The sequence below is a fragment of the Ranitomeya imitator genome, chromosome 1, assembly GCF_032444005.1.
Source record: "Ranitomeya imitator isolate aRanImi1 chromosome 1, aRanImi1.pri, whole genome shotgun sequence".
NCBI lineage: Eukaryota > Metazoa > Chordata > Amphibia > Anura > Dendrobatidae > Ranitomeya > Ranitomeya imitator.
Window position 1 is genome coordinate 383,372,198 of NC_091282.1, and position 27,916 is coordinate 383,400,113.

At 42.6% G+C, this 27,916-nt stretch overlaps 1 protein-coding gene across 2 annotated transcripts in view; it reads right to left on the reverse strand.

The window, feature by feature from the left end:
• The window catches only part of PTCH1 (patched 1), a 142,814-nt gene that overhangs the window by 11,189 nt on the left and 103,709 nt on the right, over nt 1-27,916 (reverse strand). For both annotated transcript variants that reach the window (XM_069762024.1, XM_069762023.1), the window contains exons 17-22: nt 23,571-23,751; nt 22,398-22,678; nt 19,463-19,600; nt 12,819-12,961; nt 3,542-3,641; nt 3,158-3,409 (exon numbers count right to left, since the gene is read on the reverse strand). In XM_069762024.1, the coding sequence (XP_069618125.1) occupies nt 3,158-3,409; nt 3,542-3,641; nt 12,819-12,961; nt 19,463-19,600; nt 22,398-22,678; nt 23,571-23,751 (1,095 nt within the window). The remainder of the gene's footprint in view (nt 1-3,157; nt 3,410-3,541; nt 3,642-12,818; nt 12,962-19,462; nt 19,601-22,397; nt 22,679-23,570; nt 23,752-27,916) is intronic.

Here is a 27,916-nt window from a genome sequence, read left to right on the forward strand (position 1 = left end):
GGATATTTCTCCGTTTCTACCCGGCGACAAAGTCTGGCTCTCCTCACGTTACATTAGACTCAAGATACCTTCCTGCAAGCTTGGTCCTCGCTACATCGGTCCCTTTGAGGTTCTGAGTCGAGTCAACGATGTCGCTTACAAGCTGAAGTTGCCTGCTTCGCTCCGTGTTCCCAATACCTTCCATGTGTCCCTACTCAAACCGGTTACGTTTAATCGCTTTCACCCTTCTTCCTGCGCCTCTCCTCAGCCTGCCTGTGCCGATAATATCTTTGAGGTGAGGGATATATTAGCTATGAAGAGGGTTCGTGGGAGAAAATTTTTCTTGGTGGATTGGAAGGGGTTTGGTCCTGAGGAGAGATCATGGGAGCCTCTGGAGAATATCAATGCACCTCGCCTTCTAAACAAATTTCTCTCCAGTTTTGGAAGGGGGGATTTTAAGGAGGGGGGTACTGTTACGGCCGCTACTCACCTTTGCGGCTCCGTCCCTGGCTCTCGGCGCGCCGCTCCTTCCGCCGGTGCTGCGGCTTCCGGGTTCCGGCGCGCTTCCTCCTCGGCGTCGCGAACTCCCGCCTTCAGTGCGCGCTCCCGCTGTCCTACTGCTGGTGGGCGGCGCGCTCGTTCCCGGCACCTTGTCTAGCTTCTGTGCAGGTGCGCAGGGGTTCGCAGCTGACGCTGATCCTCTGATTCCGGATACCTTCTGTCTTGGCCAATCCTGGGTAGGTTCGGGGTATTTCAGGCCACCTCCTCTGTTAGGAGGTGCCTGAGTATCATTTGCTATTTGCTTCTGTCTCTGGCCCTTCTGCTTTGTGCTACTGTGCTTCAGTCAGCTCCGAGTGTTACTCCTTTGCTCTCGCCCTTTTGCTCGCCACTTTCCCGTTTCTTTTGGTGCTTTCTCTTCCTCTGTTCCGCTCCTGTTCCAGTCTTTCTTCAGCTCTAGCTAGTCGTCCTCTTCCATTCTCCGTTGCCATTAGTCCCTCCGCCTCCGTTCCGGTACTCCAGTTTGTGTCTTTTTCTTTGTCCTCCGGAGCCGTCCCTCTTGGTATCTGCTACCGTGGATTAGCGACCTCTGGGCCTGCTCCTGACAGTCCCTGTATAGGGGTTGGTTACCCTTAGGTCTGCTCGCCCAGGGGTAGGTCTCTTCCACGGTCCAGAGGGTCCACTCTCTTTTCACCTTGAACGTTATAAGTACTATTTAGTTTACACCTTATAGTTTGTCTCTAGCATTAAAGTATTTAGAATTCCGCAGGCTGAAGAGGACCAAATTTGAGACCATTCTGAATCAGAAAAGGCAGAGCTGATATCAGACTCCCAGCGAGAGGTGTAGGTTAAATTACACTTGTGTGAGGTGTAGTTGATATGCAAATAGAGGAGTGAGATGGTACCTGGGGCGTGTGGATTCTCGCGACACCTTTGTTCGAAAGGAGTGAACATATAAGGTGGAGTGGCATTTCTCAGAAGTGTGGTAACAAAGTTTTTCAATTGTAAATAGCGGAATATTTCTCTAGGAGGGAATTTGTACTTTTCTTGGAGGACTGGGAATTGAATAATCCCATCAACGTTAAATTGATGGTGGACTCTCGTAATCCGTGAAGCGACCCAAAGACGAAAGCTCCAGAGTGATTCATTTCCGGAGGGAACTGTGAATTGCCCCATAGTGGGGCGAGAGGCAAGAAGGGGGAAATTAAGTCTGAGGAATATTTTAGGGAATCCCATATTTTGAATGATTTTGATAGAATTGGATTTATAATTTGCTTGTGTTATGGTGGGAGGATCCATAATAAAGCATCAAGGGTCATTGGCTGACATTCAGGGGCTTCCAAGGTAAGCCATTATGAGAGTTCTGAATAAGAATGGTATAGATTTAACTGAGCTATCTGGGCTGCCTGGTAATATTTTTAAAGTTTAGGGACTTCCAGACCATCCTTTAAGGCGGTGTCGGTAAAGAGTTGCTCTGTCAACCCCAGGGAGACCACCCTTGCAAACAAAAGTGTTAACTACCGTATTTTACGGTGTATAAGACGACTTTTTAACCCCTGAAAATCTTCTCAAAAGTCAGGGGTCGTCTTATACGCCGGGTACGGCTGCAGGGAGCGATCCTGGATGGTTCCCAGGGTCTGGAGGAGAGGAGACTCTCCTTCAGGCCCTGGGATCCATATTCAAGTAAAAAAAAAAAAAAAAATATGGCTATACTTCCGACAGCCCCCGACTCTCAGCGGTGCAAGCGGGGGCCTCTGTTCCCAAGGATGCATTGCGCGAAGGACCGGAGATGACTTCGCGGTCACGTGTCCCAGACCCTGGGAACTATCCGAACCGCACACGCCGTATAAGACGACACCCGGCGTATAAGATGACCCCTGTCTTATACGGCGAGCATAACCCAAACTCCATATTTTATATGGAAAAGTTGGGGGTCGTCTTATACGCCCAGTTGTCTTATACACCTGAAAATACGGTAGGTGTTGTGCTAACTTGAGGTAGCATGATGGAACAGGGATAGGCAATACACGGAATAAATAGAGTTTTCTAGGGAGAAAAGGCATCTAAATCGCCCGTATCTGTGTGCATTTTTAATACTTTAATAAGCCCCCCTAAATTTGTAAATTTGTAAGTGGTTGCTCCATCAGTATTTTGCACCTGTGCTGCTCTGACTTTATTATGGTGGCCTACTGCTCCTGCTAGTGCATTGGTAATTTCACCTGGTGTTGGTAAGGCTGCTTCTTTTTCTGTGATGCTTTATCTAATAAAGGCAAAGCAGCCACAACCAATGTTCACAAACTCCCCTTCTGATAAACCTCTCCCTATGTATAAAATAGTTTCAAGGAAACCCTTTCACTTTTCTTTTCACTTTTTATGCTGTTTACTATTTATGATTACTAAATGTGATGAAATTAATATCATTAAAACCAATTTCTAATTGAGCTGATATTAAGCATGGCAGTAAACCTCTGTAAGTGCCACATATAGGGTAGAGTAGCGGCTTAAATATAATTTTTAGACCTCAACCAGAATTCGACTTTCCTTAGATTTTGACAAATGACATCAACATAATTGTTTTCAGTAAAGTTTAGTATAGGTACCAAAAAGAAAGAAAAGGTTTTGTATGTGTAGTTTAAAGATTTTAAGAAAACAAATATGGATAAAAATGAGCAATACTTACAGAACATCTAGGGAAAACTGGATTTCTTGTGGCCTCAACAATAACTTGATGTTGGGGCGCTCCAGCTCTTTGGGCCTCATACTGGTGAAATTCCTCACTGAAGCCAGACACTGTTGTTTGTGAGCTTGATTCAGAGTCTGAGGAGTCGGAACCAGTATGCGTTTGTTGCTGTAAAACCGGAACCCTCACAAAGGTCGGTGGTAAACCTAAAGATGGTGTGGGTAACCGGTCTCCACCATTGGCTGGGGACACCTAGAAAAATAGATTTTTGTTGACAGTAGAACTATAGGTAGTATTGGTTTTTAAAGTAAATATATACATAAAAGGTGCCCAAAGAGCACTTAAAATTCACATAAAGAGTGAATGTAAGAATATGACGCCCACCTCAGGATAAGGTCCGAAGAATGACAACAGTACCGGGAGAAGCACCAAACCATTTAGTACCCCAAGAAGTGTTAATATTGCCAAAACAGCAAAGAAGTACCTGCAAAGAGAAAACAGCAATTGAAAATGTGCTGTATACAATCAGATATAGGTTTATTAGCAGTGAGCAAAACATGCAATACTATTAACCAAAAAATACAGAACGGCCACATTAACAACAACTGCAAGCATTAGAAACACAGATTATTTACCTTGAAGGTTAAATCCCCCAGTTCTCTCTTAGTTAGCAGAAAAGAAAATGGTTAGATTGTTACGACAACAGAATGCTTGATAAATTGCTTCTATTCATAAAAGTGTAACACAAGACTGCGAAATATGGAATGTGAAGTGAACAGAACACTATACCACACTCCACTGTTCTCCCCATCAACCAGGATACAGAAAATGGTAACAAAATGGATGGAGGGAAAGAGAATAAAAACTAGAAACCCTCTATAAGGGGAAAAGAGCCACTTCTCCAAAATGCTAATCCACAGTTTCTGAAACTTACTATAGCAATCTCCAATGAAGTCACTAGTTGTTCAGGTAAAGTACTTTTTTCTTTTTCTGTTCTCTAACAACTATATTCCTCCTGGATTTCAATGTGTTTCAGTTTTACCACATAGCTTAAATTGCAAACCGTTTTGAGTAGAGGAACAAGCTTTTTGTAAAAGAAAAAGCTTTCCATTCTATGGCATGCCTGAGCATTGTACGGAGTAAAAGGCTCCACAATGGCTGAGCTGCATTGCAGGCTAATCTTTTGTTGATCAATTTAGCATCTCTGAATACTCTTGTTTTGAGTCAGCCAATTCTGACATAAAGGCTAAAGTAATGGGGAAGAGGAGGGAAGTGCACAAGTGGATGCTGTTTCCCACCACTAAGGCTTATGGTCAGGGATTAATCAGAAATACGCTTCTAGCCCCTTCCATAAAAGTTGTCGCTGAGGGATGTTTATTTCGTTCTAAAAAGTTCATAAAAGTTAATAAAATGAAGGATTATTTACTAAAGCAAAGATGTGTCTGGCAGCTGGATATTTTCCCCGTCACTTTGAATCATTTAGGTTGTGGAAGTCTTCACGAAAGAGGTTAACAAAGGCTTGGCTGGGGACACAGCTTTTGTTTTCCTTGTATCTTTTTTCCAAGCAAAAATCACAATATACAAATAACCTGGTTCTGTAAACATCTTGGAAAATCTTAACTCCATTAATACAATGAACAAGCCAATGTCCTCTTCAAATGTAAACCAAGCAAAACTTTAGACTGGGATTTGTATCAACAATAGGCCCCAGAAACATTTGCATGTCATCCATCTAGCTCTAGCATAAACACGGAGATTATATTTCAGCCGGCTTTGCATATACAATGTCTGTTAATTTACTCCATTTTAGTGGAGCGCATCGTTGAGCTAATCTCTCTGTCTTTCCAGAACTTTTGGAACATTGGTAATTCCCTGGAACAATGGAATATCATTTGATCTCTTTATATCCAACCCAGAAAAGAACCAGATTTCTATTTAGCTCAAACATATGTGTTTGGGAAGAGGGTAAACATAATGGTTCCAAGCTCAGAAAACTCCAATATAACTATCATCTCAAGTAACCATCTGTGAAAGGCAGCATATTCGCGTGTCCGTCTTATTACAAGGGAAAGAGACTGAAAATGTCTAAATGCCCAGCATACACATTAGACTAATGTATCAGGGAACTTTGGACTGCCAATCCTTTTGTTCTTTTGGAGATAAGCCGCCACCAGATATGATTGACAGCGACTCTCCCATAGAAAACATAGGAGCACTAGAGCAGACCAGCCCTTCTTTGTTAAGAATGTCCACTAACCGAATGATCTGTTTGGCCGACAGGTCATCTAATCTGTATGGTGGGCTTAAGTGATACATACAGACTAGATATGTGGTTGGGCTTTCCAAGGAAAGTGAGCCGAGTAGAGTTAACAATTTCGGCAGGATTAGCTGAAGATATTGTTGATAGGGTCCTCCCAACTGTATTACCCATGGCAGGTGCTAAATCTTATTAAGGCTGGTTTGACATTTGCGTTTTTTTGGGTGCGTTTTTGCGGTAAAAAAACGCATGGTGAAAAAACGCATGTAAACGCGTGCAAACGCTGCGTTTTTGCATGTGGTGAAAAAAATGCGGCGTTTTGATGCGTTTACATGCGTTTTTTCATGCGTTTGCGTTTTTTAAACGCATGCTGAGAAATGTGTGACAGCCGCCAATCATCAAAATAAAGTAAAAAACCCACTATAAACAGAAATAGGTAGGGTTAGGGATCATAACCCTAACCCTAACGGGATCCTAACCCTAACCCTACCGCAAACCCTAACCCTAAAGGGATCCTAACCCTAACCCTACCTCTAACCCTAAGGGATCCTAACCCTAACCCTACCCCTAAAGGGATTAGGGTTAGGGGCAGGGTTAGGATCCCTTAGGGTTAGGGGTAGGGTTATGGTTAGGATCCCTTAGGGTTAGGGGTAGGGTTAGGGGTAGGGTTAGGATCCCTTTATCACCTTTATGTTGAGGGGTGGCATATCAGTGTGTTTTCTGGTTTTTTAATATAAAAACGCATGCGTTTTTAACGCAAAAAAACGCATGCGTCCCCATTGACTCCAATGTATTTTTTTACCCAAAAAAACCGCATGAAAACGCATGCGTTTTTTTTGGTCCAAAAAACGCCTCTCAAAAATACTACAAGTTGCATTTCTGAAAATGAACGCATGCAGTAAAAAAACGCATGCGTTGCAAAACGTGACCAAACGCGTACAAACAAAAACGCATACGTTTTCAATGTTAAATATAGGGGAAAAAAACGCATGCGTTTTTTGAAAAAAAAAAACGCTGCAGACAAAAACGCAAGTGTGAAACCACCCTTACATGCCCAATTTTTTGTTCTCGTGAAAGTCAAAAGGTATCTGCCAATGGTTAATTCACCTTTTCATATTGAAATAAACATGTACACTTGGTCAGGCTGAGTACGAACGCCTAATAGTTTTAATGACAGCTACCTCAAGTTTATCGTTCGCTTAATCTATGCTTATATCATATCATAAGCCTGCATATAAGCTGTTAACGTGTAATTTAAAAGAGTTTTCCGTAAGATACCGTCACATTTAGCGACGCTGCAGCGATCTAGACAACGATCCCGATCGCTGCAGCGTCGCTGTGTGGTCGCTGGAGAGCTGTCACACAGACAGCTCTCCAGTGACCAACTATGCGAAGTCCCCTGGTAACCAGGGTAAACATCAGGTTACTAAGCGCAGGGCCGCGCTTAGTAACCCGATGTTTACCCTGGTTACCAGCGTAAACGTAAAAAAAACCAAACACTACATACTTACATTCCGGTGTTTGTCCCCCGGCGCTGTGCTTCTCTGCACTGACTGTGAGCGCCAGCCGGAAAGCAAAGCGGTGACGCCACCACTGTGCTCTGCTTTCCGGCCGGCCAGCGCTCACAGTACAGAGAAGCACAGCACCAGGGGACAGACACCGGAATGTAAGTATGTAGTGTGTGTTTTTTTTTACGTTTACGCTGGTAACCAGGGTAAACATCGGGTTACTAAGCGCGGCCCTGCGCTTAGTAACCCGATGTTTACCCTGGTTACCAGTGAAGACATCGCTGAATCGGCGTCACACATGCCGATTCAGCGATGTCTGCGGGAGATCCAGCGACAAAATAAAGTTCTGGACTTTCTGCTCCGACCAACGATGGCACAGCAGGATCCTGATCACTGCTGCGTGTCAAACACAACGATATCGCTAGCCAGGACGCTGCAAAGTCACGGATCTCTAGCGATATCGTTCAGTGTGAAGGTACCTTAAAGTTCTGGACTTTCTGCTCCGACCAATGATGGCACAGCAGGATCCTGATCGCTGCTGCGTGTCAAACACAACGATATCGCTAGCCAGGATGCTGCAACGTCACGGATCGCTAGCGATATCGTTCAGTGTGAAGGTACCTTTAGGATATATCAATTAGTCGGTGTCAGACTTCATGCAACTGAGCTGTAGTAGCCAGCACAGCCTCTACAAAATGTCTACAGCATCCCCCCAGCTCAACAGTGATGGGTGCATAGTGCTCCACGGCCTCTTCAGTCAGCTGATCGGTGGTAGTCAGATGCCACTGATATGATATTGGTGGAAAATCCTAAAGAAGCTCTGGAAAATCCCCTTAAAGTAGGCTAACAAGTAAATAAAAAAGCATGGCATTATCCTCCTGGCGCAAAACTGGCCTGTTGTCCTCTGGTTCAGACTTTGCATACGTCATCTGACACAAAGTGGCATCATCCTCCAGTCTACACTTAATCTGCTAGACAAGCTAAGTACTTGTGCAGTGTTTACATATGTCTTCCAATATATATGTCGGTGGTACTCGTGAGGAACCTCTGATTTAAGAGGGGACATGCATTGAGTACGCAATAAAAGGCGCTTACTGGGGTGCTTAATGATTGATTATTAACTGTGACTTTTCACTACCCCTGTTGCACAACTGCATGTACAGGAGAGGCACTGCTTGGGGTGTTTATTTAATGACTTATACTGAGTATGCTAAAAGAGGTGCTGACTGGGGTGCCTAATGTTTTATTATTAACTGTGACTTTATAATGCCCCTGCTATATGACTGTGTATACAGGAGAGGCACTGATTGGTGGTGCTTATTTAATAATGAATATTGAGATTCATGAAGTGTTTTTGCTCTGTGCTAAGGGCCTCTATGGACTATACTTACAGTCATGTCCAAAAGTGTTGGTACCCTTGAAATTGTTCCAGATAATGAAGTATTTCTCCCAGAAAAATATTTCAAATACACGTTTTGATATAAACGTTTATTTTTTTGTGCTTATTGGAATAATACATAAAAAAGCAGAGGGAAAAAAAGGACAAATTAGACATAATTTCACACAAACCCCCAAAATGGGCAGGACAACATTTTTGGCACCCTCAACTTAGTATTTGGTTGCACACCCTTTGGAATAAATAACTGCAATCATTCGCTCAACTTGAATTTTGGGCCTCTCCTCTTTTGCAAATTGCTCCAGGTCTATCATAATTGATGGGTGCCTTCTCCCAACAGCAATTTTAACATCTCTCCACAGGTGTTCAATGGCATTTAGATCCGAAGCTGGCCACTTCAGAACTTTGCTTCCATCCATTTCTGGGTGCTTCTTGAAGTATGTTTGGGGTCATTGTCCTGCTGGCAGACCCATGGCCTAAGACGCGAACCCAGGTTTCTGACACTGGGCACTACATAGCAACCCAAAATCCTTTGGTAATCTTCAAATTTCATGATGCCTTGCACACAGTCAAGGCACTCAGTGCCAGAGGTAGCAAAACAGCCCCACACATTTTTGAACCTCCACCATTTTTGACTGTGGGTACTGTGTTCTCATCTTTGTAGGCCTCATTCCATTTTTGGTAAACAGTAGAATTATGTGCTTTACCAAATAGTTCTATCTGGGTCTCATCTATACACAAGACACTTTCCCAAAAGGATTTTGGCTTACTTAGGTAAATTTTGGCAAATTGCAGTTTAGCTTTTGTATGCCTCTGTGTCAGAAGTGGAACGTTTCATTTCAGTCAAATGTAGACAGACAGTTCGCGCTGACACTTATGCAACTTAAGCCCGCAGGACAGCTTTAATTTCTTAAAATTTTGATTGGTCCTGCTTATCCACCATCCAGATTATCCTTGCAACTTTTCATCAATTTTTTCTCTCGTCCACATCGAGGGAGATTAGCTACAGTGCAATGGGTTGAAAGCTTCTTAATTATGTTTCATACCATGGACAAAGGAACATCAAGATCTCTAGAAATGGACTTGTAACCTTGAAATTGTTAATATTTTTCAACAATTTTGGTTCTCAAGTCCTCATACAGTTCTCTTCTGCGGTTTCTGTTCTCTATGCTTAGTGTGGCACACACAGACACAATGCAAAGACTGGGTAAGCATCTCCCTTTTTTATCTGGTTTCAGGTGTGATTTTCATATTGCCCACCCCTGTTAATTGTCACAGGGGAGTTTGAATGAACATCACGTACTGGAAACAAATTTGTTTGCCCATAATTTTGGAAAAGGTGCCAAAAATTTTATCCAGACCCTTTTTGGGGTTTTGCATGAAATTATATGCAATTTGCCTTTTTATACTCTCTTTTTTTGCAGTTCCAATACACACAAAGGAAACAAACATGTGTAACAAAATATGTGGAATTTCAATAATTTTCTGGGAGAAATATTTCATTTTCTGGGACAATTTCAAGGGTGTCAACACTTTTGGCCATGACTGTATATTTATTGTGCAATTGCATTCTGTTTGTCCTCTGTTTGTGACCAAGTTGGTTATACCTCCACCTATTAATAGGTCCCTGATGGAAGATAGGGTTTACTAGGGTCTATTACAGCAAGTCAACGGTGAGCAGGGGGTGCGCAATATAGGTGCCAAACTTCGCTGCTAGGTAGGGATTTCTTTACACTAGGTGCTTACTACCTTACCATTCTACCATTTCATATACCTACATTTAAATGACCTAGTGTAGCAGCATAGGTTTTTGCTGCCTCACAAAGCGTTGGTTGTCACTTAAGTGTGTTTTGGTGTATTTTAAGAAAGGGTATTTGCACTTTTAAAGCATAGCTAATAAAAAATATTTTTAGGGGTATATAATTTTTCTGTGAATCCAAAAAGTAACTTAAGCTGAGCTTATCAGTAAGACAGCTAAGTCCTCCATTAATATTCATGATTACTGCTGAAGTGAAAGGATGATACGCTGCTGGCAGTGCCCCCTCTGGCAGCGTATTCTTCTGTAGAAATATAATATATCATGATGGAATCTAAGGCTGGTTTTACACTTGCCATGTTTTTTTGGCCCGTTTTTGCAGCCCCAATGTATTTCTATGGGGCCGCAAAAATTTGTAGGAGCGCCGTACGCCGTGAGGGCCGTATTTATGGCTGTGAAAAAATATCTCGCTTGCTCGATATATTTCATGGCTCATGGACACGGGTCCCATTGAAAATCAATGGGGTCGCAAAAACAACAGAAGCTTGTTTTTGCGGTGCACCGTCAATTCTGTTTTTGCGGATCGCCATTTTTTATTTGGTCCCTACTTTTTCCCTACTATTCTAATCCAGAAAAACGGCGATTCGCAAGATTTTTGCAGCCTGTATTTGCGTCAGACCAGGAAAATTACGGCTATACGGCCCGCAAAAAGGCTGCAAAAACGGGCCGCTAAAATCACGGTAAGTGTAAAAGAAGCCTAACATCACTATTCCTACAGAACATGTTGGTGGTCAGTTAGTTTGATCTCATACCCATTAGGCCTCATTCACACTTCCGTTTTTTGCCATCCGTCGCAATCCGTCGTTTTGGTAAAAAAAAACGGTTCCTGCAAATGTGCTCGCAGGATGCGTTTTTTTTGCCATAGACTTTTATTGACGGCGGATTGCGACGGATGGCCACACGTCGCATCCGTCATGCAACGGATGCGTCGTGTTTTGGCGGACCGTCGTGACGAAAAAACGTTCAAGGGAACGTTTTTTCGTCCATCAGATCTGCCATTTACGACTGCGCATGTGCGGCCGAAACTCCGCCCCCTCCTCCCCGGACTTCAGAAAGGGCAGCGGATGCGTCGGAAAACTGCATCCGCTGCCCACATTGTGCACAATTTTTCACAACGTCCGTCGGTATGTCGGGCCGACGGTTTGCAACGGCCCCGTACCGACGTAAATGTGAAAGAGGCCTAAAGGTACCTTCACACTGAACAACTTAACAACGATATCGCTAGCGATCCGTGACGTTGCAGCGTCCTGGATAGCGATATCGTTGTGTTTGACACACAGCAGCGATCTGGATCCTGCTGTGACATTGTTGGTCGGAGCAGAAAGGCCAGAACTTTATTTCGTCGCTGGATCTCCCGCAGACATCGCTGAATCGGCGTGTGACGCCGATTCAGCGATGTCTTCACTGGTAACCAGGGTAAACATCAGGTTACTAAGCGCAGGCCCGCACCGCACTGTGTGAGCGCCGGCCGGCCGTAAAGCAGAGCACAGCGGTGACGTCACCGCTGTGCTTTACGGCCGGCGCTTACACAGTGCAGGGAAGCAGAACGCCGGGGGACGCGACAGACACCGGAATGTAAGTATGTAGTGTTTTTTTTTTTTTACATTTACACTGGTAACCAGGGTAAACATCGGGTAACTAAGCGCGGCCCTTCGCTTAGTAACCGATGTTTACCCTGGTTACCCGGGGACTTCGGCATCGTTGGTCGCTGGAGAGCTGTCTGTGTGACAGCTCTCCAGCGACCACACAGTGACGCTGCAGCGATCGGCATAGTTGTCTAGATCGCTGCAGCGTCGCTAAATGTGACGGTACCTTAACACTGCCGATAGAATCTGCAGCCATTTATCTTATGGGTATTTTATCTTAACTCATTGGATAGCGCCCAAACAATGTACCCCTGAAGAGTAAAATTATCAGTTCAGTTGTGAGATCTGTATCTCTTTGCAAGCCTATGTTTGTGTATATGTAAACTGTACAGAGTCTTAAAGCCTTATATTCTCCAAACATTTCTACACCTAATTTCAGACAAGATAAGTCCACCTGAAAAACTTTGCTCAACTACACCTAACGAAAAGTAATTTTCCAATCAATGTAACAATCTCCTCTGTCACAAATTATGCCCAGTGCTAAGTCAAACATGGCCATCACATTTACATGGATAAGAGTATCTATTTTAAATAGAAGGAATTTCATAAGCCCATCCTCCATCAGGCTTTGTTCTTGCTCCCAGGCTTCTTTTGCAATAGCAGTTCACCACAATGAAGCAGTGTTACATCTAAGATTAGTCATTTTACAGAGCTCCACAGGTTGTTTGTAATAGAGACGGATCTATTTCACTGCACTTATCAAATTCCCTTCAAAGAAAACCTCCCAGAGCTGACAAACTTACATTCTTAATTAAATCCACAAGAAAACAGCCTCCCTTTTAATTCCCTACAGAAACCCCATAGCTCTTAATACCATCTAGCAAATGCGAATGATAATTCATCTGCTCAACCATAAGAGCATTTGTTCTAAAGGAAATACTATGTACCTGGAGCTATAAATTATAGATTAGGTATGTGAATTAAAAAGCTATTCATTGTTAGATTATGGATGGAAAAAGGCAGGAAATATATGGGACGTAAAGTAATACATTTACTGAATTAGGTAAAAGAAGATTACAATTGAAAATTCCACTTTACCTAACAATGAAGTCAAATTCTGACCCAGCTAACATAAGTACTCCCAGTAAGGTAGACACGGCTCCGTCAAGTACCGGAGCAAACATGTGTTCTAAAGCCAGGACTGCTCTACGGTTCTTGTCTCCAATAGCTGTGAGAAAAGCCTATACATGAAGATAAAATTCCATTAGTCAGCAGTGTAGGTTGAAAAAGAAACCTGACAAGTTGTACATGGGGGCAGCTTGGCATAGGCAGGAAGTGCTGGTCAGATATTTAGTTTAGTTGGCTAAAATTCAGTAAAATTTGTATTTTATTCATTAACATTGGGTGAAATAAGTTGTGAACACGTTACCAATTTTTGAAGTACATATATTTCTAAAGGTGCTACTGACATAAAATTCTCACCAAATGTCGGTACCAACCCATCCAGGCAAAAAAATCAAACCATAGATGTCCATAAATTAAGTCATGTGTAATAACAAGAAATGACACAGGGAAAAGTATTGAATGCATGAACCAAGACAGAAGCAAAAAGCCATGGAAAGTCATGACACCAGCTGAAATCTATCAGTAATTGGAAAGCAATCCTGTCACTTATTGAAAAATAATATCAGCTGGAAACTGATGGCCTATAAAAAGGTGTCTCATTACCAAGGTGCCACACAAGAAACATCTCATGATGGGTAAAACCAGTGAGTTGCCTCAATATCTTCGCAACCTTACTGTTGCAAAACATACCGATGGTATTGGTTACAGAACAATTTCTAAACCAATGAAGGTTCCAGTGAGCACTGTTGGGGAGATAATCCGGAAGTGGAAAGAACATAATTTCACCTTAAACCGAGCTTTGATCAGGTGATTCCCGTTAGATTTAAGACTGAGGAGTAAAAAGAATTAGCAGAAGAGTTTCCAACTGACAAGGACCACTTGTGAACAGCTACAGAAAGACCTGGAATCTGCAAGTACAATTGTTTAAAAGAAAACTATAAGTGATGCACACAACCTCTACGGCCTGTATGCACACCACCATTCAAGACTCTTTTGCTGAACAAAAAGCAAGTTCCAGCACACTTAAAATTTGCTTAAAAACATTTAGACAAGCCTGTGAAATACTGGGGGGAATATAGTCTGGTCAGATGAAACCAAAATTTAACTCCTTGGATGCCATAATATGCATCATGTTAAAACACCATACCAACAGTGAAGTTTGAAGGTGGGTACATCATGTTGTGGGGCTGTTTTTCAGCATATGGCACAGGCAAACTTCATGTAACTGAAGGAAGGATGAAAGTAGAAATGTACCAAGACATGCTTGATAATAAATCTGCTGCCACCTATCAGGATGATGAAAATGAAAAGAGGGTGGACACTTCAGCAAGACAATGATCCCAAACACACAGCCAAGGAAACTTTCAATTGGTTTAAAAGAAAGAAAATAAAGCTGATAGAATGTCCCAGCCAGGGTTGAAATGGTCCACCGGAGAACTGGCTGATTCTCCGGTGGGTCCAGTCACTGACATCTGCTGGGATACAGGGCCAGCAGCTCCCTAGCTCTCCCGCTGCTCCAGGGGCCCCCAACCATACACTTAAAAGCAATACTGGAGTGGAGAGAGCGTCAGATGACGCTCCCTCTGCCATCTGTCCCCTCTGTCACTTCATCGCGCACCCGCTGTGTGTCTGGCAGACGGCAGTGCAGCAGCGCCGGAATCAGTGTGGGAGCGAGGAGGAGAGGTGAGTATTGTCTTTTGTTTTTGTTTTTTTTAAATATATATCAGTGAGTCCTGGTTGCATTATACCCTATGAGGGTGGGGTGGGGCAGCATTATACCCTAAGGGGGGTGCATTATAGCCCATGAGGGGGGCAGCATTATACCCTATGAGGGGGGCAGCATTATACTCTATGAGGGGGGCAGCATTATACCCTATGAGGGGGCAGCATTATACCCTGGGATGGGGGTGCATTATACACTGTGAGGGGGGCAGCATTATACTCTATGAGGAGGGTGTATTATACCCTATGAGGGGGCAGCATTATATTCTGAGGGGGCTACATTATATTCCGTAGGGGGCTGCATTATACCCTATGAGGGGGCTACATTATATTCTATGGGGGGCTGCATTATACCCTATGAGGGGGCTACATTATATTCTATGGGGGGCTGCATTATACCCTATGAGGGGGCTGCATTATACCTTATGAGGATGTTGCATTATACTCTGAGTGGACTACATTATATTCTGTGGGGGCTGAATTATACTATATCAGGCTGGATGCATTATACCCTATGAGTGGACCACATTATATTCTATGGGTGTGGCTACACTATATTCTATTTGGGGCTGCATTATATTCTATGTGGAGGCTGCATTATACTATATGAGGGCTGCATTATATTCTATGAGTGGACTACTTTATATTCTGAGGGGGCTACATTATATTCTATGAGGAGGCTACATTATATTCTATGAGGGGGCTACATTATATTCTATGAGGGGGCTACATTATATTCTATGAGGGGGCTGCATTACACTATATGAAGAGGCTAGATTATATTCTATGTCGTTGCTACATTATGTTCTATGAGGGGACTACTTTATATTCTATGAGGGGGGCTAGGTAGTCCTGCTACATATTTAAGACGTGTACTACCTGATATTATACCCGGATATTAGCGCATTTTACCGCACAATTGGTGGTTTTATATTTATTTCTATGTAGCTACATAGTGGGCCCCAAGAGTGATTTTCTCTGGTGGGCCCAAGGTGCTCCAGTCTGACGCTGGTCCTAGCCAATCACCTGACCAGAATTCAATAGAAGATTTATGGAAGGAACTAAATTTCAGAGTTCATAGAAGGAGCCCACAGAACCTTCAGGATTTGAAGAGTGATTGTGTGTTAGAATGGGCCAAAATCACATCTGACCAATGCATGTGAATCGTTTTTCCATACAGGAGGCATCTTGAAGTTGTCATCACCAACAAAGAATTTCGTACGAAGTATTAAATACATTTCAGTAAGCGCATTCAATACTTTTTGCCTGTGTCATCTCTCATTATTACAAATAACTTAATTTCTTGACATCTATGGCTTAATTTCTTTGACTGTGAATTGGATGGGTTGTTACCAACATCTGATGAGAAATTCATGTCAATAGCACCTTTAGAAATATACTTACTTAGAAAATTGGTGATGTATTCAATAATTATTTCACCTTCTATATATCCCTCCTTTGTCAATGCCTAGGAGTCTAGTGGGAGGTCCTACTCAGTGATTGACTGCTATCTTTGTAACCACTGAATAGGACGGCTTACTGGACTATCAAGCAAGTCATATGAAATATTTTTCCATAAAACTATACATCAACCGGTTCTGCAAATCTGCTTACACATTATGTTGAACTGTGACAAGTTCTCTTTAATAAAAAGAAAAGTCCCACAAATTTTGATTAGATCATGGATTTTCAAATTATGTAGCCATGTGTTATTGCAGCAAGTGAATATGCAGAATGTTTTTCAACTTTTGGTAGGTTGCGTGTACTTAAGTACATGCAAAGTTGTCGGTTTTACGTCCAGAAAAAAAAAAAAATCTTTTATCCGCATTGTCATTTGAATGCAATCTGTATGTCATTCGTATGTCCATTTTGTACATCTGTATGACATCTTATTGTTTTTACACAATTTAATAAATACATGTAATAAATAACACAAGCCAAATACAATTTCCTATCTTTATAATTGTAATGTACCAGTGAAAAAAATTATTTACAAATGGTAACTGATATGTGATCCATGTTTTGCGCACTTATCAACTATATAATTGTCTAAGGGTCACTTCCGTCTGTCTGTTTTTCTGTCTGTCTGTCACGGATATTCATTGGTCGTGGCCTCTGTCTGTCATGGAATCCAAGTCGCTGATTGGTCGTGGCAAAACGCCCACGACCATTGCCACAACCCATCAGCGACGGGCGCAGCAGGCGGCAACATGGCCGCTCCTTCCTCCCCACCGTCAGTGCCCGCTCCATACTCCCCTCCAGTCAGCCCTCACACAGGGTTAATGGCAGCGCTAATGGACCGCGTTATGCCGCGGTGTAACGCACTCCATTACCGCTGCTATTAACTCTGTGTGACCAACTTTTTTACTATTGACGCTGCATATGCAGCCTCAATAGTAAAAAGATCTAATGTTAAAAATAATAATAATAAAAAAAAAAATTATCATATACTCACATTCCAGCGCCTTTCCTGCTCCTCGCGACGCTCCGGTGACCACTCCATGCAAGCGTCAGGTTTCGGTGGCAAGGATGGTATGCGACAAGGACCTGCCATGACATCACGGTCATGTGACCGCGACGTCATCACAGGTCCTGCGCCCATACCAACCCTGGGACCGGAAGCTGCCGCGTGCACCGCACACAGGGCCAGGACTTCAACGGAGGTTGAGTATATGTTTATTTTTTATTTTAAGCCTATACTACATGGCTCTGTGCTGTATACTCCGTCGCTGTGCAACATACTACGTGGCTGGGCAATATACTATGTGGCTGGGCAATATACTACGTGACTGGGCAATATACTACGTGGTTGGACAATGTACTACATGGCTGGCCAATATACTACGTGGCTGGGCAATATACTACGTGGACATGCATATTCTAGAATACCCGATGCGTTAGAATTGGGTCACCATCTAGTCAACTTATAATAGGCATGTCTGATCCAGAATATGCAGTAGTGCATGCTGCGATTTTACTAATGCATAGACCATTGATCTGAGTGTAAAAACATTTATGTGAACTTCCCCATCACATGTATTGGTACTTGTGCTGTCTGTATGCTATCAGATATGAATACGGACATGTAGTACGTTTGTCTGAAGAAGCCCTTAGTTTGTGATTATTTTTTAAAGCATAGATTTGGGTTATTATAAAAAAAAACTCATGTAAAAAATCAAGTTCATGTTTAAAAAAAGTTCAGCTAAAACCTAAAAATGATCACACCCATATACAGTGGGGAAAATAAGTACGGTATTTCATACACTGCCGATTTTGCAAGTTTTCCCACCTACAAAGAATGGAGAGGTCTGTCATTTTTATTGTAAGTACACTTCAACTGTGAGAGACAGACTCTTAAGAAAAATCCAGAAAATCACATTGTATGATTTTTACATAATTAATTTTTATTTTATTACATGAAATAAGTATTTGATACAATAGAAAAAATACAACTTAATATTTGGTACAGAAACCTTTGTTTGCAATTACAGAGGTCAGACGTTTCCGGTAGTTCTTGACCAAGATTGAACACACTGCAGCATGGATTTTGCCCCACTCCTCCATACAGATCTTCTCCAGATCTTTCAGGTTTCAGGGCTGTCGATGGGTAACATTGAGTTTCAATTCCCTCCAAAGATTTTCTATTGGGTTCAGGTCTGGATACTGGCTAGACCACTCCTGGACCTTGAAATGCTTCTTACAGAGCCACTCCTTAGTTGCTCTGGCTGTGTGTTTTGGGTCATTGTCATGATGGAAGACCCAGCAACGACCCATCTTCAATGCGCTTACTGAAGGAAGGAGGTTGTTAGCCAAAATCTCGTGATACATGACCACATCCATCCTCCCTTCAATACAGTGCAGTTGTCCTATCCACTTTGCAGAAAAACACACCTAAAGTATGATGTTTCCCCCATCATGCTTCACGGTTGGAACTGTGTTCTTGGGGTTGTACTTATCCTTCTTCCTCCAAAAACAGTGAGTGGAGTTCATACCAAAAAGTTATATTTTGGCCTCAACTGACCACATGACCTTCTCTCATGCCTCCTCTGGATTACCCAGATGGGCACTGGCAAACACCAAATGGGCCTGGACATGTGCTGGCATGAGCAGGGGGAAATTGCGTGCTCTGGCGGATTTTAATCTATGAGGTCGTAATGTAATTTTAAAGACAGTGGTCCCAGCTATCTTCAGGTCATTGACAGGTCCTCCCATATAGTTCTGGGCTGATTTCTGACCTTTCTCAGAATCACCCTTACCCCATGAGGCGAGATCTTGCATGAAGCCCCAGACTGAGGAATATTGACAGTCATCTTGTGTTTCTTCCATTTTCTAATAATTGTTCCTTCTCACAAGTTACTTGCCTATTATCCTGTAGCCCATCATAGCCTTGTGCAGGTCTACAATTTTGTCCCTGTGTCCTTAGATGGCTCTTTGGTCTTGGCCATAGTGGAGAGGTTGGACTGTGATTGAGTGTGTCTTTTATAAAGGCAATGAGTTCAAACAGGTACAATTAATACATGTAATGAGTTCAGAGTTGGTCTTTTGAAAGAAAAACTAACAGGTCTGTGAGTGCCAAAATTATTGCTGGTTGGTAGGAGATCAAATACTTATTTCATGCAATAAAATGCAAATTAATTATTTAAAAATCATACTATGTGATTTTCTGTTTTTTTTTTTGTTCTTAAATTTTAGATTCTGTCTCTCACAGTTGAAGTGTTTCTACAATAAAAATTACAGACCTCTCCATTCTTTGTAGGTTGGAAAACTTGCAAAATTGGCAGTACATGTAACAGCAAAGATAATTTCAATAAAAGAAATATGAGAATCGCTATAATAAAATATGTATTGTATCCAGAATTGATAAATTAGGAGCTGTACTGGTGCTATGTACTTACCAAAGCCACGTGCACAGTAAACTCTACCCCAATGCCCACAGAGGCTATCAGGATCACCACAGGCACAGCACTCAGCTTAATCCCAATGAGGCCCATCATTCCAAACAGTTCCACTGTCATAAGGGCTAGTACCATTACCTACAAAGACAAAAAAACATAAAATCGGTTAAAATCTGACAAATCCATTGAACATATATTGTGCACAATCAAAGGGGCTGATTCAATATTTCATTTGTGCCTTTTTTGTTCCTATTTTTGCTGTTTTTCATTTGCGTCTTATTGTCTTTTAATTTGTGCCTTTTTTTAAGTGTCTTTCATGTGTTTGCCTGCTGTCTTACTTTATTTGAAATTGTGGTTGGGGCTTGATTGTGGTTGGGGTGTGATTTTATGTGCGCCAAATATCTTGTTAAAAAACATCAAGCTAAAAAGTAAAAAAAAAAAAGATTAAGGCTGGTTTCACATTTGCGTTTTTTTTGCGTTTTTGCGGTAAAAAACGCAAAAAAAATGCATGCGTTTTTCCCCCTATACTTAACATTAAAAATGCATGCTTTTTTTGCATGCGTTTTGCTGCGTTTTTCCACCGCATGCGTCTTTTTTATGCATGCGTTGTGTTGCAGAAATACAACATGTAGCAATTTTAGCTGCGTTTTTTTGCCGGAAAAAAAACGCATACGTTTTTTGCCGCAAAAAATGCATTGATGTCTATGTAAACGCATGCGTTTTTAACCACATGCGTTTGCATGCGTTAAAAACGCATGCGTTTTTATAAAAAACAAAAAACAAAAAAAACACACTGATAAACCACCCCACACCATAAAATTGATAAAGGGATCCTACCCCTAACCCTAGCCCTAATCCCTTCAAGGGTAGGGTTAGGTGTAGGGTCAGGGGTAGGGTTTAGGATCCCTTTAGGGTTAGGGTTATGATCCCTACCCCTACCCCTAGCTCTTTCTGTTTATAGTGGGTTTTTTACTTTATTTTGATGATTGGCAGCTGTCACACATTTATCTGCATGAGTTTAAAAAACGCAAACGCATGAAAAAACGCATGTAAACGCGTTAAAACGCCGCGTTTTTGTCACCACATGCAAAAACGAATGCATCAAAAAAAATGCGACGTTTACATGCGTTTTTTCACCATGCGTTTTTTTAAAAAAACGCATGCGTTTCAAAACGCAAGTGTGAAACCAGCCTAAGACGAAGTCAGACCATTTTTTACTTTGCGAATAATTCATGAACCACAAGCGCAATTTTGAAGAATTTGGCTCAAAAAATGTCAACGAATACTCCAGGACAAAAAGAAAAAGTGACTTGGAAAAAAAAGTAAACCAAAAAAAACACGCACATGATGAATCGGGCCAAAATGTTGTCTACATGGATACACTGGAAGAATTACAAAATACACATATAGGGTACTAAGATTTTGTGTGTCAGAAATATCCTCCTAACGTAGAATGAGATGACTTGACATGAAGAAATGCTTTGCTGGTTTTCTCCAGCACGTCATAGGTCAACTGCTTACAGTTCAGCATTTATCCACAAGAGGGACTGTAAATATACCATATGACCTTGTTTGCCCCTGCATTAAATAAAGTATATAATGACATTTTGGGGTTACAAAAAAATGCTGGATTTAGGAATAAGAAAACAAGTATTTTCCAGGATATTTAACGCTAAATCCTTGGCTAGCTAAAAAAAAAAAGACAGAAAGCTAATGGGTGTCAGATTACAGGAGGCCTCATGGTTTTTAAGAAACTAGGAAAGATTGGTATAGACAAAGCAGGCAGTGAAGCAAATGTCACTGATGAATTGGGGAGTCGGGGACTTGGAAAAAGTCTTCTGCTGCAGCAGTATTCATTGCAAATCTGATATCTAGCAACAAAAGTAATTATAAAAAGTATATTAAACCTAAAATGTGTGGATTTAAAAAAAAACAAAAAAAAAAACCAGGCCATATGCAAGAAGGCAAAATCTTTATATAGGAGCAATATATGAACCTGGGTTAAAAGCTCACATTGACAAGCTGGTGAAGGCCCCCACGTACACCAGTGAAAGTAGTCTGAACCTGCTGACCAACTGTATGGGGGGTCTCCCAATTCTCGCCTGAGAGGTGATGCATGGGGACAAAAAGGATGGGGAAATTGGAATTTCAGTGTACGGTTCTTTTGCTTTCACATAATATAAGCCACTGGCAGGAATCTGGCAGCAGCTTTCTCCTCTCTCCATATTAAAAACACATAAATGCTTGCAGAGCCAAGAGCGAATGCAATGGGGAGTGCATGTGAGGGGGAGAAGAGAGAAATAACTACATTCCGAATGACAGAGTATGATCTGCTTTGGGGTATGTTCATACATCAACATAAATTATAAAGTGTATTTGCGGCTTGAGTTGCATACAATTCAATGGGAGTCATTCTAACTTTCCCCCAAGGGAAGACGCTTGGTATCCACCTGATTGCACATTGAGGAAATCCTATTCACATGCATGTGAAAATGACTGACCATTTTTAAATTAATAAAATTAATACAACAGCATGTGGCTATTTTCCCCTCGAATTTGCGACATCTACTTATGTTAACTGTCAGAATAGAAGTGTACTATTATATTACAAAATATCTCAGTTGGAGACAAAGTAAAATAACTATTGACCATATTCATGCTGCATCTCTGATAACTATTACTCCTAAGTAAATCTCCACTGTATATCAATTAAAAAATGTGCTTGCACGTCAGGGAATATGTGGATGAAGTTTTCAGGTTGACTCTGTAGCTGTGAACCCTCCCTTTCTTTCCCCTTCGAAGTCGAATAAACATATCATGAATGATGTAACATACTTTATTCCACCAGAGATCCAGACATAAACAAACCTTACTGGCTGTAGCAAGAGCTATGCCGAAAGGAATTTCACTGCAACAAAGAACCTTATTAACTTACAATGATTCCAGCAGTCCAGGGGTTCAGAAGAAAGAGGGCACACACGAGGAATGTGCAGGCCAGGACCACGCTGATGGACAACAGCAGCCAGTGGCGGAGCCCAATATATTGCTCCCAGAAGAGGAACGGGTAGCCATTTGGATAACTTGATACTCCCAGGCTGGTATAATTGTTGCAAATGGCTCTAACTTTCTCTATAGCTTCCACAAAATCGGACGTTTCTCGTAGGCCGTTGAGGTAGAATGGAAACTGGGCATACTCTATTGGCTCAGCTGCGTCGACTGAAAAGCAAATAAACATGGGGTTAAAGACTAGTAAACACCAGCTAGAACATGAAAAGAAGCGTATTGTATGGCCGCGATAAAAGAAAGAAAAAAAAACATAGAAGGACTAGTAGAGGTACTGATAATGACGGAGCCAAGAAACATCTACAAAGATGAAAAGGTCTTTGTTTTAAGAAATTTAGAACATATGATCATTTAATAGTCTGGGAACCTTGATTTTCCATGCTTCTTTTATCATGTAACGGTAACCCTAGATCTACCACAATAAGGGGGAGAAAAAAGCTAGATCTAGAAATTCCAGTCAGTCATACCGCTAGCGTTCAGTTACTGCCGTTGTGTGTTCCAGACCCTGCAGGGTCATTCAGTTGACTTGCTAAACATGATTTGCCCTATTATAATCTCAACTATAAATTTTCATTAAGACAAGGTTTGGCTGGCTGCCACAAGGCTCTAGGGTTCAGATACAGTAAAGCTACTTGTTTTCTAGACTTTTTAGCCAGTGACATTTTTTTTTATTGGAATATGTAAATCTCTATTAAATGTCCCTTTCTAAAACATACAATATACAAGTGAGATAAGTAGCAAAACAGTAACAATGACTACTATGTTGTCCGATTTAGGATAATTTATCCAGAATAAGTTACAAAATACAGGAATTGCTTGACAATAAGGTGTAAGGCAACATTTAGTTCTGGCTGAATTGAAAAGACACAATTCTTTTTTTTTTTTCCTTCTTTAGCAAAAAATGTACCGCTAAAATGGTTGTCAAACGAAAACAGAGCAGTCTCCGAAAGTGTGGTAGATCTGCACAATGTCAACCAAAAAACAGACCCAGGATGGAGGAAGCTGTTCATAAACAGTTTAAGGCTTCAGGCAAAGTCCTACTTACTTGTCCTGGATTCCGGCATGTAGTCTGCTTTGTCGTGGACCCACTCTGTAGGGTGCGGGCGGATATTGGCCTGAGAAGCAGCATAGGCTACAGGGTCATTAGTCACCCAGGCCGTTAAATAGATGTAGAAGGCATTTGGATGAATGATCCCATCTGCATCCACAAGGCGCTGTTTAGTCAACTGTAGACCAGACATATGGGGAAAGTTGTCACATAAGTGAATGAGATTTAGCTCAGAGTTTATATGCAAAATTACAATCTTTATGGATTAGACGTTGGAAATGCATTACCATAATATAATCTCTTTATAATGTACCAACATAAGCCATTAGAGGTCATATTTCTCATGCCTCATTTATGTCTCATACATGTCTTGTTAGTTAAATCCTAATTTTATTTCTACACATTATAACTGTGTATATGTAATAACACACTTACCAGAAGTGCAACCTGCGCAGGAACACAGTAGTACTACCACCTTAAGGCTATGTGCACACGTTGCGGATTAGGCTTAGGAATTTCTGGTGCGGATTCTGCCTCTCCTGGCAGAAAACGCACCTGCGGTTCCGCGGTTTTTTGTGCGGTTCTGCAGCGTTTTTTGTGCGTTTTTGCTGCGGTTTTCTTGCGGATTTGCTGCGGTTTTTACCCCTGTGGTTTTCTATAATGGAATGGGTACAAAAACGCTGCAGATTCACAAAAAAGAAGTGACATGCTACTTTTAAACCGCAGCGTTTCCGCACCGGATTTTCCGCAAAGTGTGCACAGCATTTTTTTCTCTCATTGATTTACATTGTACCTGAAAAAACGCTGCGGATCCGCAGAGAATCCGCAACGTGTGCACATAGCCTAAAGCTGGTCACTGGCCATACACACAAACCAAGTGTGTAACCTATACAAGGAGCCAGTAAGTAAGGGGGTTAATACCACTCTAAAGCTGGTGACTATACACATATACCAAATGTGCAACCTATGTAAGGACCCGGTAAGTAAGGGGGTTACTACCACCCTAAAGCTGGTCACTGGCCATACACACAAACCAAGTGTGTAACCTATGCAAGGAGCCAGTAAGTAAGGGGGCTACTACCACTCTGAAGCTGGTGACTATACACATATACCAAATGTGCAACCTATACAAGGACTAAAGCTGGTCACTGGCCATTCACAACTACCAAATGTGCAACCTATACAAGGAGCCAGTAAGTAAGGGGGTTACTACCACTCTAAAGCTGGTGACTATACACATATACCAAATGTGCAACCTATGTAAGCACTCGGTAAGTAAGGGGGCTACTACCACCCTAAAGATGGTCACTGGTCATACACACATGCCAAATGTGTAACCAATGCAAGAACCCAGTAAGGGGGCTACCACCACCCTAAAGATGGTCACTGGCCATTCACACCTATCAAATGTGCAACCTATACAAGGACCCAGTAAGCGGGGACTAGTACCACACTAAAGCTGGTGACTATAGACACATACCAAACGTGTAACCTACAGTAAGTAAGGACCAAGTAGGTAAGGGAGCTACCTCCACCCTAAAGCTGGTCACTGGCAATACACACATACCAAATGTGTAACCAACACAGGGACCCAATAAGTAAGAGGGCTTCTACCACACTAAAGCTGGATATGCTTAATAGGTAGTTGTCAGATGATTGACTGTTCGACACATGGTTAACTCAACGGACACTTCTCTTTTCTCCCTCGTTTGAGTTATTTCTCCCGCCTCTCCCATGCACATGAGTGCTTAGCTCAGCTGAGCGTTTGTGAGTTTTCCACAGGGGGAAAAGAGAAATTCACTGCCAAATATAATTAGCACAGTTTATTTCCCCTAAAAACAAAACTGATAGGCCTATGAAACTCCAACTCCCAGATCCTTCTGATCCATGACGTCACTTATCGGGGAGATTCATCAGCCCCCCTCATTCATGTCAGATGGTGGGCCAATCGCATATTATTATTATTATTATTTATTGTTATAGCGCCATTTATTCCATGGCGCTTTACATGTGAGGAGGGGTATACATAATGAAAACAAGTACAATAATCTTAAACAATACAAGTCATAACTGGTACAGGAGGAGTGAGGACCCTGCCCGCGAGGGCTCACAATCTAAAAGGGATGGGTGAGAATACAGTAGGTGAGGGTAGAGATGGTCATGCAGCGGTTTGGTCGATCGGTGGTAGCTGCAGGTTGTAGGCTTGTCTGAAGAGGTGGGTCTTCAGGTTCTTTTTGAAGGTTTCGATGGTAGGCGAGAGTCTGATGTGTTGTGGTAGAGGGTTCCAGAGTAGGGGTGATACGCGAGAGAAATCTTGTATACGATTGTGGGAAGAGGAGATAAGAGGGGAGTAGAGTAGGAGATCTTGTGAGGATCGGAGGTTGCGGGTAGGTAAGTACCGGGAGACGAGGTCACAGATGTATGGAGGAGACAGGTTGTGGATGGCTTTGTACGTCATGGTTAGGGTTTTGTAGTGGAGTCTCTGGGCAATGGGGAGCCAGTGAAGGGATTGACAGAGGGGAGAGGCCGGGGAATAGCGGGGGGACAGGTGGATTAGTCGGGCAGCAGAGTTTAGAATAGATTGGAGGGGTGCGAGAGTGTTAGCGGGGAGGCCACAGAGCAGGAGGTTGCAGTAGTCAAGGCGAGAGATGATGAGGGCATGGACTAGGGTTTTTGCAGATTCATGGTTGAGGAATGAACGGATTCGTGAAATATTTTTGAGTTGCAGTCGGCAGGAAGTTGAAAGGGCTTGGATATGTGGTTTGAAGGAGAGATCAGCGTCAAGGATTACCCCGAGGCAGCGAGCTTGTGGGACTGGGGAGAGTGGGCAGCCATTTACTGTAATGGATAGGTTCGTTGGGGGGGTCGCGTGAGATGGGGGAAAGATGATGAATTCTGTTTTGTCCATGTTAAGTTTCAAAAATCTAGCGGAGAAGAAGGATGAAATAGTGGACAGACATTGAGGAATTCTGGTTAGAAGGGAGGTGATATCTGGTCCAGAGATGTAGATCTGTGTGTCGTCAGCATAGAGGTGATACTGAAAGCCATGAGATTCTATGAGCTGTCCCAGGCCAAAGGTGTAAATGGAGAAGAGCAAGGGCCCAAGGACTGAACCTTGTGGGACTCCGACAGATAGAGGGCGAGGTGAGGAGGTGGTGTGTGAGTGGGAGACGCTGAATGTCCGGTCTGTTAGGTATGATGAGATCCAGGATAGGGCCAAGTCTGCGATGCCAAGGGATGAGAGGGTTTGTAATAATAGGGAATGGTCCACTGTGTCAAAGGCAGCCGACAGGTCGAGGAGGAGGAGGACAGAGTAGTGTCGCTTGCTCTTGGCGGTTAAGAGGTCATTGGTGACTTTAGTTAGGGCAGTTTCGGTGGAATGGTGTGACCGGAAGCCAGATTGTAGGCGGTCAAAGAGGGAGCAGGAAGAGAGATGGGAGGACAGTTCAAGGTAGACGTGTTGTTCCAGTAGTTTGGAGGCATAGGGGAGAAGTGATATAGGGCGATAGCTAGATACAGAGGATGGGTCAAGAGAGGGCTTTTTGAGGATAGGTGTGATTGAGGCATGTTTAAAGCTTGAGGGGAAAACACCAGTTGTTAGAGATAAGTTGAAGAGATGGGTTAGGGTTGGGATGAAGCTTGTGGTGAGGTTTGGGATGAGGTGGGATGGGAGCGGGTCAAGTGCACAGGTGGTGAGATGTGATCTTGAGAGTAGAGTGGAGAGTTGATCTTCTGTAATGGTGGAGAAGTTGGTTTTGGAGGTGGAGGGCTGGGAAATCGGGAGGAAGAGCTCTGGGGGTTGTTGACCAAAACTGTCTCTAATGCTATCAATCTTCTGCTTGAAAAATGAGGCAAAGTCTTCAGCAGAGATAAGTGGGGAGGGAGGATGTGCTGGGGGACGGAGGAGAGAATTGAAGGTGTTGAATAACTGTTTAGGGTTGTGAGAGAGGGAGGATATGAGAGATGAGAAGTAGGTTTGTTTAGCTGTGGCAAGTGTGGTCTTGAAAGTAGTGAGGGACTGTTTGAATGCGATGAAGTGCTCGTTAGAGTGGGATCTTTTCCATCTGCGCTCAGCAGCCCTGGAAGCTCGCCTAAGTTCTTTGGTCAGGCTGGTATGCCAGGGCTGTCTGTTGATTTTGCGAGCTTTGGTATGTGTAAGTGGGGCAGCCGATTCCAAAGCTACAGCTATTGTGGTATTATATAGAGCAGCAGCGTCATCCGCATTGTGTATGGAACTTATGCCTGTGAGGGGGAGGAGGGATTCAGAGAATGAATGTAGGTCAAGATGTTTAATATTTCTGCGAGGGTGTGAAAGTTTGTGGGGTGGGGATTGTAGACATGGA